The sequence below is a fragment of the Mastacembelus armatus genome, chromosome 5 (genome assembly GCF_900324485.2).
Source record: "Mastacembelus armatus chromosome 5, fMasArm1.2, whole genome shotgun sequence".
Taxonomy (NCBI): Eukaryota; Metazoa; Chordata; class Actinopteri; order Synbranchiformes; family Mastacembelidae; genus Mastacembelus; species Mastacembelus armatus.
Genome location: NC_046637.1, coordinates 22,504,370 through 22,521,400, shown reverse-complemented (window position 1 = coordinate 22,521,400; position 17,031 = coordinate 22,504,370). Strand labels below are relative to the sequence as shown.

At 40.7% G+C, this 17,031-nt stretch overlaps 1 protein-coding gene across 6 annotated transcripts in view; it reads right to left on the bottom strand.

The window, feature by feature from the left end:
• Positions 1 to 17,031, bottom strand: part of magi1b (membrane associated guanylate kinase, WW and PDZ domain containing 1b) — a 119,916-nt gene that overhangs the window by 53,171 nt on the left and 49,714 nt on the right. For all 6 annotated transcript variants that reach the window (XM_026306907.1, XM_026306908.1, XM_026306910.1 and 3 more), the window contains exon 2: positions 12,459 to 12,575. In XM_026306907.1, coding sequence (XP_026162692.1) covers positions 12,459 to 12,575 — 117 coding nt within the window. The remainder of the gene's footprint in view (positions 1 to 12,458; positions 12,576 to 17,031) is intronic.

Sequence of the window (17,031 nt, the reverse complement as noted above, 5' to 3'; positions counted from 1 at the left end):
GATATTTTACCTGTAACTGGTATTTAAATATCTAGAATGTTATCAAGCACATTTCCTGAATGGTAAACACAGTGCACCATAGTAGTGGCAGCACCAACCTTCGATACTGCCCTAGCCTATATTTGTTGCCAGACTGCCATCCACATCCTCAAATGAGTTAAGGCACCTACTGGACTATGCATAACTAGTCCAAGTATAGATTGAGAACATTCCTAGTACGATGCACCAATTGTCAAGTGTCTTGACAGACATTTTTAATATTGTTTATTACTATGTCAAAGCTACTGTTATCCTATACTCCTGAGCTAAAGCAGATAACAGGATTGGAGCCCCAGTGATTCCTGCTTTGTGCCTCTCACAGTAGGTATAATGAACTGCTTGAAGGAACAGAACAGGAACAGATACAGTATTGACCTCACCTCAGTCTTGCTAGGTCTCTCTGTTTTTCTTCCCATACCAGTTTGTCCATTAAATTTGAGGTTTTATAAAGTGTCGCAACAGTGACTATGGTGATTGTGGATGTATACACATCCAAGCATACATAGAGAACATATTCCAAGCAGCTACTAAATAAGATGGCTAATAATATAACATCTTCTCAAAAATCTATAACTAGGTCTCCTAGAAAGGCACAGACAATTTCCTTTTGAGTGTACATTGTATTTATGGGTCACCTCTTTAGCTAATGTTGAACAAGAATGAGCCTCTTACTCTCCCTTTAAGGGAATTGAGATAAAACAAAACAGTCACATGCAGAGTCTGACAGAGCCATGACTTAAATACTGTAAAACTAAATGGATTGCTTTAATGTACTTAGTACAGAGAAGAGCTTCACCTCTTCTCAACAAACGCTCACTGGCAGGCAAATGCAACCACCTCATCTATATTTAATCCATAGAGTATTTTAAGGGAGCATCTGCCCTTCTAGTGGCATGATAGACTAAGGCTGCTGACATTTGTGAAGACAGAGGAAGGCCCTTAATATTCGGTCTGAGAGTACAATGATATGAGAAATACCAAAATGACTAGATTATTCAATTATGCGTCACTGAAACATCTTAACATCTTCCTCAGTGGGAAGGTAAATTATGATCACTTTAACCTCATTGGGTTATGCCGGGGGGGGGGGGGCAGAAATGCAAGCAGGGTAAATGAAAATAACTTCACTTAACAGAACAAATGGAAAGTTTAGCTTTTTAAAAAAAACAAAAAAACAGTAGCATCAAAAATACATTTAGGAGGCTGTAGAGGCATGCCACAACCCAGCTTCTATAAATAACCTTATGTGAAAAATTTGTTTATTTGCTATACTTGCGTTGCCCCAGAGCAAAAGAGCATGGGTCCACATATCCCCCAGGCCTGGCTTGTATTTTAGCTGTGACCTACATTTAATTTCCTCCACAAGGATAATGATGGGCTTGACTCCTTCAAAAACATTGGGTTCACGGCTGGGAGCTGGGGAGGGATCTTGCCTGACATCATTGTAACATCCAATTTGGTTATGTAGTATAGTGTTTTTCATCAGTCTGTCTTCATCTTGTTTCAATCTCTCCACTTTCTTGAGCTCCAAAAATGCAAGGGAACCAGACTGATATACCTCTTTCATATTAGTACCAGGTTTTCTTCTCTTTCTACAAACTCCAAAACACCCACAAAGCCTCAGAGAAAATAGAGTGAACATGACTTTACGCTGGTGCAACCAAATAAAATGGGCATCCAGGTAAATGTGTCCAAATATCCTTGAATGACACTCTTCAAATTGTAAAAATTAGCTCCAGAATGACACACTGCTGCAGAAAAATATTAGCAAAGACTCTTCCTCTTGGAATAAATTATTAGATTAAAAGATATAATGATTAAAGCCATCCAAATTGCTTTCTATAAAACAACAAAAATGTTATGTAGCATAACAGTACCAGAGCACTGCGTGGTAAAAACACAAAAACATTTGCAGCCTTTCATTTGCTGTACAAACTAGGAGGAGGACCTTGTCCTGACCCCCAAGGCTCCTACAGGCAAGTAGAGAAGATAGATTCCTCCACCCAAAACAGTACTCTAAATATCCACAAGAAAAGCAATAGTAGACAGACAGACAAATGTGCTGATTTGCCTATGCAGCTTGGATGAGGCCCTGAGGGAGTACTGAAGTGAGAAGAGGACCCACACTGAAATGTAAAGCTGAAATAACCCAATATGTGCACTAGGTTTTTGCAGTATGGATGTATAGTTGTTTTTAATATTTATGACCACTTACATGTTCCCACAAAATCCTTTAGGAAACCATTTCAAATGATTATTTTGGAATCTAAGCAAAACTATAATGATAAGATACTTTGTGCTTTGTCAACCAGTCAATTTAACCTGAATCTACTTAACAAGGGGAAGGAAAGCAAACTGACAAAACAAGTTAGTCAGGCTCACCTATCCAGAGAGTATGGCACACAGGATCATTTCTACCGAAGCTGAAATTCGTAAGACAGTGTATATTGTCATTTCCACCACACACAGACAAATAATTGAACTCTGAACTCAAACATCAAATACCAATTCTTTTCCATCACAAGCCAACCCTGCATTTGAGGCAGGCCTTCAGCGTATGCCCACACTACACCAACAGATAAACAGATGACCTAGAAACAAAGAAACAATATACACAGTAAGAGAGAAAACACCTTTAATTCAGAGCTTTGTCGGTTAATTTCTTAGCCAATTCAAAATGTAGGAACAGAACTCGCACAGACAAAATACAGAAAAAAAAAAAAGTCTTAACATGTTCCTGATGGTGAACAGATAAGTGCCATTTGTGAAAAGTAGGCCATCATAAATGTGTTTGGCAATGATTCATTATCATAATTGTTCTATTAATAGACCAACTATTCTTATTCGGCTTCTGTGCTGGCATTCAGGTCATTCAGGACAGGAGTTATTTGAAAGAGTGCATTTTAAGTAGTTTGTGACTGACATGGACACAATGGCAGTACTCTCAAATTCCGAGAATATTTTAGGGAAATTGTTATTCCTACAAAGGATAAGGCACATAAACCATTAACAAAAACATTATGTGCAGAGTTAAAGGCTTGGTTAGCGAAGAAGCTGTTATCTGCAAAGCTTGATTAAAATTTTCATGAGTGTGACCCAGTAGATAGCACAGGAGACTTCTCGTACTCACTCTGTGCTGCCTTCTCCTATACTGTTCCTTTCTGCTTTGACTCCACTCCTTCCTTTCTGTCCATGTTTTGTTTGTTTTCCTCTTTCTCTGGTCTTCTCATGTGCTCCAGTTTTACAAATTTGGAACCTGTGCAACTTGCTCTTTTTAATCATAAAAGCCACTATTTATCTACACGTCCTTTGATATGAAATATTAAGAAAGTTAATACCACAGACTCTGGTCTGCTCATTTGTGATTCCTCTGTCTCCACTCAACATTTGGCAGTTGTGATAGCTGACTGTGTGGCCAGGCAAAATGATTTCCTCTTTTGGGTTTGACTGGAGGACAACTGTGGTTCTTTCTCAAGATGCCACAAAGTCCTGCCAAAAGCCCAAATGTCAGTTTGCCTCTCCGATGTTGATGATGTCATAAATCCACAAAATAACTTCTACATCCTTCTTCTATGATATCACACTTCGATGTGACCAGAGGTACTAAAATCCATATATGAAGGCTAACAAAGACTCATTAACATTTTGCGAACAATGAAATCTGAAGCAGTGGTTTTGTGTTGGGCAAAAGGTGACTAGGAAGATTAATACTCAAAATATACTATTTTAGTATATTTTAGTATTAATTAAATGTGTGCTATCAAATGCTGATCAGCCACAAGAACCCCTAAAGGCCACATTGATACATCTATTTACATTTAAAAAGTGCACTCTACTGATTTGGCCATGCACCCGTGACATTACCCACAATACAATTCAATGGTCAACAGCTTGGTCACAAAATCAGATGTGCTGTGCTAGTAGTGGCTAATCTAAGCCTTCAGCCAAGATGAAGCGCTGGTGACAAGGTCTGGTAAGCTTTTTTCTTTTTTAGGCTCTTAAACATACAGTCTTCAGACCCAACCGGTGTGCAGCTCTGGAGGCACAAAAGTTTTTATACAACTTTTTCACATGTGCAGCAGAATTCCTCAAGACCTAAACAATGACAGTGCAAACCAATCAACTCAACTGCAACTGCAACTAGTGCAAATGTGAAACAAAATAAAATACCTATCCTAAAGAGCAACATTGCTAAACATGCTGTAGTTTGGATTATTGTGTTTTGGCATAACTCCACATGCATGCTTCCACTGTCCATAGTCTGTGCATGTCTCACATGAGAAAGTAAAGCTAAAAGGTGAAGCACTGGGACAACGTAATATGAATGCTAACAGCATTCCTTTTGCCTTAACATATAACATGTAATTGCTTTCATTTGCTTGTATTATCTGAAACAGATGCACGGAATCACGCTGCTTTAAAATGAAATGTGATGAGTACGCCAAAGGCCGCCCTAGTAGTGGTTTGAACAGGCCTGCTATATATCATTCAAGGAGTTCATTCATTTCACTTTGAAGTCAAATACATTGGACATTGTGCTTGCCTACAGAGCACTATACAATCGGCAAAAACATGATATTTCGTATCTTTTCAGAAATTCTTACAATCCATCAAGCACTTTATTATGCAAGGTAACTATGGTTACCTTAAACAGCAGGACAGTAACGCATGGAACAAATTAAGATGTGGGTGAATATCATACAATCATATCTGCGCTAGTCTGGCAGACATCATTTTCAAACTGACCACAATGAGTTGATGATGTTGGGTTATTGTAGCGTCTGTCTTGCTGAAATAAGTTCCCATATAGAAAATACTGTATGTAGCTGGTGAATGATCAGAATGTGGATAATAGCCTTGCAGTGGAAATTTGGCAACCGTCATAGGCCCAACTGTTGTGCAGAAGCTATTACAGAAGCATTTGTCTAAATCTCCACAATAAACATGCTCTCATGTCAAGCTAGCCAGCTAGTCCACATTTTCCAAGAAGATATTGAGGCATGTCCTCATGGATCATTTTCAAGACACACACTACTGCATGCACATGCACACAGACACAAACACAAGGGGAGGGCAAGAAGGCTGCCATCATATTCCAAATCATATTCCAAAACCAAAAACCAAAACAGATCCATCCACCATCTTAGCCAGAACTAGAGTGCCAGTGCTTTTGTTTTTTTTTTTTGTTTTGTTTTTTATGGGGTAAATACACTTCCACACACACACACACACACATATGCAGAAAGGGTGATGAGCTGACTGTCAGCTCGGCAGGGGGATGGAGCCATCTGTCCCAGTAAAGGGTTAATCCAACCAAACGCATGTACCACAGATTCCAGCATTTTCCAGTCCTTGAATTCCTGGCTACATTTTTGTTTTGCTTTTTAGTTTAGTAAGAAGGTGGGGTTACAGTCCATCATCCAGCCTAACAGGCAACACAGGAATCCCACCTGATTCTCCAAACTCCCAAACCCTAGAGTTCTCCCATGTGGTTGTTGAAAGGATTTAAATATTGAAAGGGGCTGTTATTTGTTATGGTTTTTCAACAATTGGCATGGATGGAGTGTCTTGAGTCGGGGAGGGTGTTTTCACTGCTACGGCTGGATGAAAGAGGCTCACAATGAAGAGACGAGGCACAAACACACACATGCATACACATACACACACACACCACACCACAATGAGATCAAAACAGGCCTTTCTCTAGACCTGTGACGTGTTCCATTTTTTCCCTTCATAAGCAATGCTTTCAGCTCAAAATGATTTCCATACAGAAGGGTGTGGGGTGGTGGTGGTTAAGGACCGGGGGAAGGGATGAGGGAGAGAGATTAGAATAAGAAACAAAAAAGCTGAAGGGCCAGTAGTGTAATGTGAAGCCAAATCAGCCAGAAACCTGCCTGAAAATTGCCCCCCCCCCACAGCCGGCCTTTGTCTTTTCATTCCACCCAGAAAAAAAGCACCATAGGCTAGCATTTACCTACAGCAACATGGAAATGGAAAAGAAAAGCTTTAAAGTGATCCATTTAGAGGGGTGGGGAGGGAGTGGGGATGGGGGGACAGAGATGGGGAGGGTCAACCAGACATGAGATGGATCGAGAAAGGAGAAAAAGACGGAGGGAGGATGAAGGAGAGGTAGAAGCTAACCTTAGCATTTTGGAAGCTCCATACAGACAGACAGAGACATATGGCAGTTTGCTGCTGAAGGTAACGGCTTCCAATAGGATCAAGGATGTCAACAGATCACAAAGCTTTAATACAGCCATTGAAGAGCTGGAGTGCTTCCACCAGAAACACACTGTGCATACACACACGGAAGTGACACTTTGCACACACAGTCAGGCATCTAGCCGGGGCACAAACACACACACACACACACACACACACACACACACGCAGTCGCACACATACCTGAGACAGACAGACAGACACAGACACACACAGCTTCCGTTAGACCACAACACATCAGCCTCCATTATTGCCAGCGATGTGCCTCTGACTCTCTCGCTCTGCTCCTGATGCCTTCCGCCTGATGCACAGCCATCCTCGCCGCCTGGCTCTCCATCTCCCTCTATCCCAACCCCCAACAATGAAATCACAGCAATCCTCAGCACCCCTTCTTCAAAGGGAAAACAAAAACAAAATACCTCAAACAGGCAGCCTGTAAGGGGGCTTCTTCTCCTTCTCCTACAGTCCACAGAACAACACCACATCGACAGGAGACACAAGGAAGAAAAAAAAATCCAATCAGGTGTGGATGAGGAAGAAAAGCCAGTGCAGATTCTCAGTTTCTTCTCCTGTTCACCTTCCCCTTCCTCCTCCCATGCGTCTGTCCTCTGTCCAGCTTTGGCTTTGTGATGCTAAGCTAGTGGGCGCTAAGCTAAGCAGCATCCACACATTGGTTCATAATGCGCTCCGTCTCATACCCACACACACACACACACACACACACCAATGCTAGGCTTCTGTCTCTCTCTCCGTCTCTCTCTCTCACTGACTGAGCCCCACTGTCTCCTGTCTCGCAGGCACCCACATGCACCCTCCCACCTCCCCTTCTCCCGCTCTCTCTCACAGTCACATTCCCTCCCCTTCCCATGGCTCTTCACCCCTATTCTTTCTTTTCTAAAAGACCCCAGCAGTTTTTTTCCTTCTGCCCTACACCTCTGTTTCTTTTCTCTTCCCCAGACACTGGGTACACACATACACTTTGCTCTGGGTGTTAACTGGGAATTGGAAAGATGGGACAATCTGGGTGCGGTGGCAAGGACTCGGGTGAGTGGCTAGACCTGCTTAAATTTACACGCCAAACACAAGACAATAAGTTCAAAAGTTGCACGCAATTCCTACATTGCCATGTTACAGGTGTTACAACTGCAGCCAATAAAAAGCATGCAAGTGATTGTAACACAAAGCTACCAAGATGTCAAAAGATGAGTATGAGCAAAATATGTAGGAACCTCAGAGCACATCAAATCCTCTCTCGAGCTTCAAGCTAAAATATAGAAAGTGTGAACCGCACAAAAAGATTCTGCTGAGAGAAACTGGAGTGTGCACGACTCATTGTTTACTCTATGGTCAGAGGAGAGGGTTGGGAATAAATGTAATGTGAGTGAATGTAAAGGGGAGTGATTCTTTGAGAGATACCTCCTAAAATGTGTCTAAAATCCATACTACATAATATAAGAACACCAAAGAGGTATTCACAAAGATAAAAAGGCAAGTACAGCTCCCGTGATGTTAGAATGCATACCAAAGTTCCTGTGAAACAGAAGAGCAGAACTCACTGCTGGAAAAAATGTGATTGTGGGCAGTGGTGAGACCATTTCTGAAATATCTGGGAGTAAAAATATTAACTGTCAAATCTTAAATGAAATTGAACATTTTTCTTTGTCATTTTCCAATTTTGACATCAGCAGCAGAAAGTCATAATGTAACTGACTTCCTCCAGTCAATACCATGTCTGGTATGACTTCTTTGTTAAAAAAAATGGCATGTCCCACCACTTTGCATAATAACTACCAAAGCCATATATTTCAGTATATGTTTTATTTGGGGAAAATGCTCTTTTCATGGTGGGGTAAAACTGACATCCTATGGCTTTATTGTTCTCATTCTCAGTGTTTGCAATATCAGGGTTCATATAAGTCCTCAGCCTCTCAACATGCTTCAGCCAGAAGCTATACTAGCAGTTTAGCTAGAACCTTTCTTGGCAATCCATAAAATCCTACACACCCAGTTCCCAGTTAACTGGTGAGGTGTGGCTATTAAAATAATAAATATTAGAAGCATCTCCAAGCATAAAAGAATATAAACTGAGACAACATTACAAACTTGTTGGTTTTAGTTTGGTGTGTTCGATAAACCGATATAGTACTCAATATGTACTATACTATATATGAATTGATATCAATATTATCAATTCTACTCAAAATGCTTTCATTTTACCCCAACCTCACTTCACAGCAGGAAAAGTATTAAGTTCATAATTTATTTTACTTCTTCATAGGTAAAACTATATATAAGATTTTACACAGTTAATTGCACCAATGTCAGCCTGGAAGGCATCATCATCTGACAATTCCTATCGCAGAATGGGAAACACAATGTGAGCTGCCATTTCTGCAAATGGAAGTGAACTATTTCCAATATGTCAAAACAGACTCAGACACAGAGAAGCACAAATAAGCATCCACATTTGGATATGCATCCTACACTGTCTGTACTGGTGCAAAGACATAATTTGCTAAAATTACCTCCATGCCTCCATCCTGCCTGTGTGTGCAACAATGTCATTGATTGAGTGTGCACATACAATAAATGTGCAAGAGTCTATGCATGTGGGTGTGACAGCTGGGGGCTATGACTCTGGGGGACTCCTCCTATCATTCATTCTCTGACAACATTCCTTTGACTCCTGCTAATGGTGTTACTGATTCAAAAAAAAAAAAACTTCCCCTAAAGCATTTCAGCTTCTATTGTTTATTTCGTAATATCTGTCTGATCTACCTGCAGCATTCTGGGAGCCCCTATTTCAAATACAAAAAAAAAAAAAAGATATGGTATTGTGCTATTTTTTTTATTTATTTTTAACCTTTTTTGAGTGGACCACTTCCTGCTGTTTAGGAATGGTAAAGTCATTCTCACATTCTTGCTGCATTTCTTTTGTTCTGGTAACAGTGAGATTGCATCTGTGGATGCAATATCTAACCTCACTAAACCATTATCAGAGAGGCTGCTCATGTACACACTGTAGACGCGAGCAGGCACATGCACATCAGACCACACATTGAGGTATGAATCACAAGATACGTACAACATCCTACAACCACAACTCTTTATGCGTACATATGTCTATCTTAACTTGACTGGCTGGCTATTAGCAGCACTGATGTGAGTATTTTTGCATCTCTTCATCCCATCTCTCTCCCCTTCTCCTCTCCGCCCATCCCCCTTCTTGTCCCCCTCCCACACCCAAACTCCACCCCACCCCCATCCCTGCAGCTTCAGCCCCCACCTCCCTCCAAGCCGTCCTCTTAGCCTATATATGGGTCGTCCAATCATCTGTGCTGCTAGCCCCGCAATTCACTCACACACACACAGATACACGTGAACACAAGCCTCTGCCAACTACGCTCACTTGAGAAGCAAACAGCAAGCCGTCATCACAACAACCACAGCAGAATTTACTGCTACCTGCCTTGATGCAGGGGAGACCAGAGCTCCCTGCTCTAGACTTGCAGACACTGAATGCTGAGCTTTAAAAGGAGGTTTAAACCAAACAGAGCAATCATCCCTTCTTTTTCAAGCAACTGCTCCAATCCAGTGAGAAAATAAGAGAGGAAGAGCAATAAAAACAGAGAAAGGGAGCCTCAGTGGCCGCAAGAGGCACCGGTGTCATGAGTTGGTGGGGATCTGGACTGAGAACAGGATTGGGGGGTTGGCCAGGATAATGGGAGATTGGGAATGTTGATCATGTGGATGGGGTGACCACAAGGGAAGCGACGGACGCCTTAGCAGATGGGGAGAATGGCTGTGGCTTCACATTTTAACAGGGTTATGTGAACAACTGGGTTTTTGAAAATGTGAGTGAAGAAACAAGTTTATTTTTATAACCACCTTCATGAAACTTGTGCATTTCAAGAGAAGTATTGGAAGATGGACAGGTCTGGTCAACTTCAACTGTCAGATACATTGATTCACCAGTGTGGTTTTCTTTCATTTTGTAGCATTGTTAGCTACGAAAAAATATTTCTGCTTAAATATACAGTACCAGGCAAAGGTTTGGACACACTGCTCTTTCAATTCAATGCTAAAGTGTGTCCAAACTTTTGACTGGTAGTGTAATTTCTCATTGGAACTATTTCTTGTAATAATTGAATATCTTCAATAAGGTGCTTCTCTAAAAAGGTTGCCCCACAAGTTTGATCTAAAACAGAATTGAATGTTGCAAAACAACAATCTCTGTGGTTACTTGCTGTAGTTCAAATGGTTCTCTACTCTAACACAGGTGGCAGTAGGTGGGAAACCAATGAGCCCTTATACCAAGCCCTTATCGCTTCACTTGTGACGGCTGTACCATAAACCTCCACAACTACTAGTGAAGCTCACAGTGGTACACACGACACCCAGGCCAACACGCTGAAATATCAGGCTGTATATTACATATGCTAATTGTATCATTTTAATAATTGTGCCATTTTTTTTAAAGTGAATTTGGCTCATTCATATAGTCAAAAATAGAAACGTAATAGTCAGATGTTGTGAAAAGAAATATATGAATTTACAGAAATGCTGGATAAGCCAAATTATTTCACCTAATTTAGAGGTGGAAGAAGCCCCTATGTCTCCTTCTCCATCTGTTTCTCCACCCACTTGGTGTAAATTGAATACACCTGAGCCTACACCTTCACATGCACTCTGAACAATATTTGACCTTAAGTCAATATGGACACACACTGAACTCTCCTAATCACAGCAAAAAAAACAGGCCAATTACATTTGCATATGCTTTCCTATACAATTAATATACTTGCATTATTCTGTGAGTATAAAGGGCATAAGGGAGTATTTATTCATGGATTGTGCTCATTGTATCATGCCCTCTGATAATACAAAGAAAAAAAAATAAACTGTGACAAAGGATTTATAAATTTAATTTACCAGCGAGAGTCTCACATTGCTCTACGAGTGCATGACAACAAAACTTTACAGTCCTATAAAACATATGGCCTGGGAAGCATCTTCATGCTTTGTTTACTGCTAACAACACCAAGAATTTTACTGGTGTGCTATAGACCACTCAGTAATTAAATTGGCCTTTATTGCCAGGCCCCCACCCTCCAACAGTGTCTGGCTGACATATGGCAGTGGAGGTAATGCAGATAAAGTCCCTTAATCAAACCTCCTGAACGCATAGAGTAATTTGCGTGAGAGGGCCATGAATAAACTAATTGGGGGGAAAAAAAACAAAAAAGATGAGAGACTTGTGAACAAGGTGCTGAAACTGAAAAAAAAGCTTTGGTAAATATATGATGAGGGTTGAAATAAAAAGTAATTAGCAAGAAATACCTTGCTGACTGTTGTGATCAATGAATACTCCAAATTAAATTGCAGGAATTCCAGGATTGTCTTTAAGGTAGAAAGTGACCAAATCATGACAAGAAACAAACACAACAAAAAAAATTGTTTTTCTTTTAATATTGAATTACTTGTGTATGGCATGCAAAATGTCAAGCAAAACACTGGAGAGTTTCAGAACTAGCTGATTTTAAACTGGATTGTCTTGGGTTCTCCACTGTTTGATGCCTTAGAAAGGGAGCTCCCCTGCTGGCCATTCATTGTGGAATCACCAGACTTTCACTCAAACTGATTTGATAATATCAGTAGGGCAAACAGTGTGCTGAATTAATAGATGGAAGGTGGCTGCCTTTATAGTAGTTTACTACTACATATCATCTTGGGAAGAAGGTGGGAAAGTCCATTTTGGGATTGTGGGGGATGATAAGTGATAATGTTGATCAAACCATAGTGCGTGGTGAGTTCCAAGGTGGATATGAAGTATTTAGCCTTCCTCACTGCACGGTAAATGTTGGTCAAAAGGTAAGTGGAACCATGCTCAGATTAGACTGAAACAATCAGGCTTAATTAAACAAGCATACAAAGTGTCTGTGTGAGGCAGCTATGTTAATCTAAAACTGATCTTGCCTGGAGCTAAGACAATAAGTCTTATAATCTGACTTAACGCAAAGGTTGGTTTTTTTTGTGTATCATGTTAATGCACACAAAATGAATAATTGTTTGACCTGTCATTTTAAAGACAAAGTGTTTAAAGGCAGCATTTCTTCAGCATTTGGAGGGACATCATGAGAAACATGAGGAGAACATGTGGAAACAAGAAATCACAAGAAATGTATGTTACTCACAAGGCACAGCGTGACGGTAGAGGTTGTCTCGGATGGTCTGCTGCAATTCGTGGTCAGGCGAGGACTTCTGGAAGCGCTGGCTCAGGTAGTGCTTCAAGTCCTTGTTCAGCTTGCTTCCTGTGATCGGGGACACAAACAGGAAAACATGGTAACTACATCAGAACATCTAAGAGTTAAAACGGCACCATTACAATTAACAGTCAAGTGTTAAATGGTCACACAGTTTGGGTGCTACAAAAAGAAGTAGACAAGTTCACCCTGCCATCACAACAAACCTAAATGCTGAGTGCCTAGCTGTGAATTGTACACTTGCCATTTTCACTCAGAGGGTTAGCTGGCTGCAGGCTCCCCCTCTCCAACCAGCCAGAGCTATCCAAAACTAAGACTGCTAGCACTATGGCTAGCACTATGTATCAGCCCTCCTACCGCTACACCATCTGGCCCTCAGACACACATTAGGCTACTGAAGGGCAGCATGGCTGGAAAGTGTCCGAATGTGTGTTTCTGAATGTGTGCCTGTGTGTGTAGCCACTGCACTGAGTGTCGGTATTATAGCCACATGCAAACAACACAAACAGTACGACTACATGAGTAACAGAGAGGAGATGTAAAACACATCCTGTATGCTGTCACATGAAGGAAACTATCTGATCATTTATCTAATGACAATGACAATGCCTCAATCTAAATTCAACAATAATACTGCTTCATGAAACAACAAACATCTTATGTTCTATATTGTTACATGCCCCATTATTTATAATACAAATGATTTATCTCTCATCTTTGCATGGCTGCCGAGACCATTTTTGGTTGTCTTGGGCAAACAACCAGTCATAAAGGGCCCTGGATCCTGTTTCCATGGAAACTGTGTATGTGTGCATGTGTCTGTGTGTGTGTGTGTGTGTGTTTAATAAGATGATTGAGATTGTTAGCATAGTACTGAAGAGTATTCTGCAATGTTTGGCAGAATGATTGTAGGTTCATATGATAAAAATACAATTGAAGCTCAACTGGCACATCCCACAGATATGATATGACTGATTCATGACCATATACAGTGGGTACGGAAAGTATTCAGACCCCTTTAAATTTTTCACTCTTTGTGTCATTGCAGCCATTTGCCAAAATCAAAAAACTTCATTTTATTTCTCATTAATGTACACTCAGCACCCCATCTTGACAGAAAAAACCAGAAATATAGAAATTTTTGCAAATTTATTAAAAAAGAAAAACTGAAATATCACATGGTCATAAATATTCAGACCCTTTGCAGTGACACTCATATTTAACTCACATGCTGTCCATTTCTTCTGATCCTCCTTGAGATGGTTCTGCTCCTTCATTGGAGTCCAGCTGTGTTTAATTAAACTGATTGGACTTGATTAGGAAAGGCACACACCTGTCTATATAAGACCTTACAGCTCACAGTGCATGTCAGAGCAAATGAGAATCATGAGGTCGAAGGAACTGCCCAAGGAGCTCAGAGACAGAATTGTGGCAAGGCACAGATCTGGCCAAGGTTACAAAAGAATTTCTGCAGCACTCAAGGTTCCTAAGAGCACAGTGGCCTCCATAATCCTCAAATGGAAAAAGTTTGGGACGACCAGAACTCTTCCTGGACCTGGCCGTCCAGCCAAACTGAGCAATCGTGGGAGAAGAGCCTTGGTGAGAGAGATAAAGAAGAACCCAAAGATCACTGTGGCTGAGCTCCAGAGATGCAGTAGGGAGATGGGAGAAAGTTCCACAAAGTCAACTATCACTGCAGCCCTCCACCAGTCGGGGCTTTATGGCAGAGTGGCCCGACGGAAGCCTCTCCTCGGTGCAAGACACATGAAAGCCCGCATAGAGTTTGCCAAAAAACACATGAAGGACTCCAAGACTATGAGAAATAAGATTCTCTGGTCTGATGAGACCAAGATTGAACTTTTTGGCGTTAATTCTAAGCGGTATGTGTGGAGAAAACCAGGCACTGCTCATCACCTGCCCAATACAATCCCTACAGTGAAACATGGTGGTGGGAGCATCATGTTGTGGGGGTGTTTTTCAACTGCAGGGACAGGACGACTGGTTGCAATTGAAGGAAAAATGAATGCGGCCAAGTACAGAGATATCCTCGAAGAAAACCTCTTCCAAGAGTGCTCAGGACCTCAGACTGGGCTGAAGGTTCACCTTTCAGCAGGACAATGACCCTAAGCACACAGCTAAAATAACAAAGGAGTGGCTTTGGAACAACTCTGTGACCGTTCTTGACTGGCCCAGCCAGAGCCCTGACCTAAACCCAATTGAGCATCTCTGGAGAGACCTGAAAATGGCTGTCCACCAACGTTGACCATCCAACCTGACAGAACTGGAGAGGATCTGCAAGGAAGAATGGCAGAGGATCCCCAAATCCAGGTGTGAAAAACTTGTTGCATCTTTCCCAAGACGACTCATGGCTGTACTAGCTCAAAAGGGTGCTTCTACTCAATACTGAGCACAGGGTCTGAATACTTATGACCATGTGATATTTCAGTTTTTCTTTTTTAATAAATTTGTAAAAATTTCTACATTTCTGTTTTTTTCTGTCAAGATGGGGTGCTGAGTGTACATTAATGAGAAATAAAATGAACTTTTTTGATTTTGGCAAATGGCTGCAATGACACAAAGAGTGAAAAATTTAAAGGGGTCTGAATACTTTCCGTACCCACTGTATATGACAAAGACGATGCTATAACTTTAATTGTGGTTGCATTGTTTCTGTTTGATTTTTAAGCTGTCAGGTTTACACTTGAAGTAAAATATTAGTACATGAACCAAGTACAAATCCACACAAATAAATTGCATTGCCTCAAGAGGTCAATTCTCTAAGATATGCTTTGTATCTCTAAAGAAAAATTATGACGTACAATTTGAGTATGAGGAGTTTTCCCAGACATGATATCTGCATCTTTTAATGTACTTTTACTTAGTTATTACATTAGTAATCACTGTTGGGTTCAGTTGGCTTCTTAGAAACGTCCCTAAATTTATTTAGGTTCCAAATCCTTGAAGCAATTAACAATGAATTCAAATGATCTTTGACCATGTCCATTTGACTAAGCATAAGTAGCATAAGTAAAGATATGTGGTCATCTCATGTGAAACTGTCCCTGCCTGGTCCCAAACAGACATATCAATGGGTTGTAATCCTCACAACAAACCAACACCCAGGCCAACAGAGAGCTAAAAACAAAGAGCTAAAAACTCATGTCTTCTTGTACATGCCATTTATTGAACAGAAATAGCATTTCTCACTACCAGACTGCGTGCCCTTAACTGAGGTTTGGGTCTGGTAACATGGCAACACTCTTTCTAAGTGGTTGGACAGTATTGCCCTTTCAGTAAAGCATAGGCCAAGACATTCAGTACTTTATACTGTTTTAAGGCTCATACCAAGCTCCAAACATGGTGGATCCTACAATTCAGATATGTTTCCTGTTCAATCTACCTTCCTACATAACCATGTTTTTCAGACATTGCATACATTATTAGAATTTATACATTATTTTGTTTGGTAAAAAGTTCTTGGAGGGATCAGCTTCAACTGACCCTCTACAAGAAAATCAAAAGAATGGGTGAAAGATCTACAAAACGTTCAAAAAAGAAATAATGAAAGAGTTCAGCTTGAACAGTGGACAGTTCGAAGTGTGCTTAAGAAACCTTACGCAGGCCTCCTGTTGGGTTGTCACTGACATACATGCAACAGCATCTTGAGAAGCTATTATATAATCCTCAAATCAGGTATAGAGACCTGTCCTCAGTCTCTTTGTGTATGCTTACCTTGATAAAACAATGCTTTAATAAAACTGAGTAGATATCCTTCAAAGGCAGAACTGTGATTGTTGAAGAATTACGTACTTAAGGATCCATCAAAAAAGTACATAGCAAATATCTGTCCTCACTCTATTTCTGGGTACTGTGCAGTCGTCACAATGAATTGGTATTAGTGTGAATTTACTGTATTGGTGCAATCCTATCCAAAAATTTAGATCCAAAACCCAATACTAATATGGACCAGGCTGTTAGCCTTCCAGGCTAACTGGCTGCTAGTAAAAGGAGGGCTGAATTAGACAAAGTAAAAAGCAGTTTGGCCAATATGGAATATGTAAATAATTTTGCCTTTAGGTCAGTCAACAAGGAACATTTAAAGCGTGTAACCAATACCTCTCTTTTCTTGCCTGCAAATTGTGATTTCTTACCCCTTTTGCTTTTTATAAATGCATGCAGATGCAAAAAAAACACACAATCATCTTATTAAACACACACACACACACACGTATGCATTAGCTCTAGGAGTTAACCCATTTTGCAGCTACCCTATATAATGTGTTGCTTCTTGTCTGAGGTCAAGCACCATTCCACCGCATTTCCTTTCCCTTTTCTCATTCCTGTCCACAGCATAAGACAACAGCCGACTACTTTTAAACCACTCTCCTTAAGTGCACCCACAATATGTGGGGTTCAGTCTGTCGGTTGGCTCAAATTTGGACAGAGACTGGTCCAACTGCTTTCCCAATACAGTCAACTGGTTCATATTGTGCCTTGGTACTGT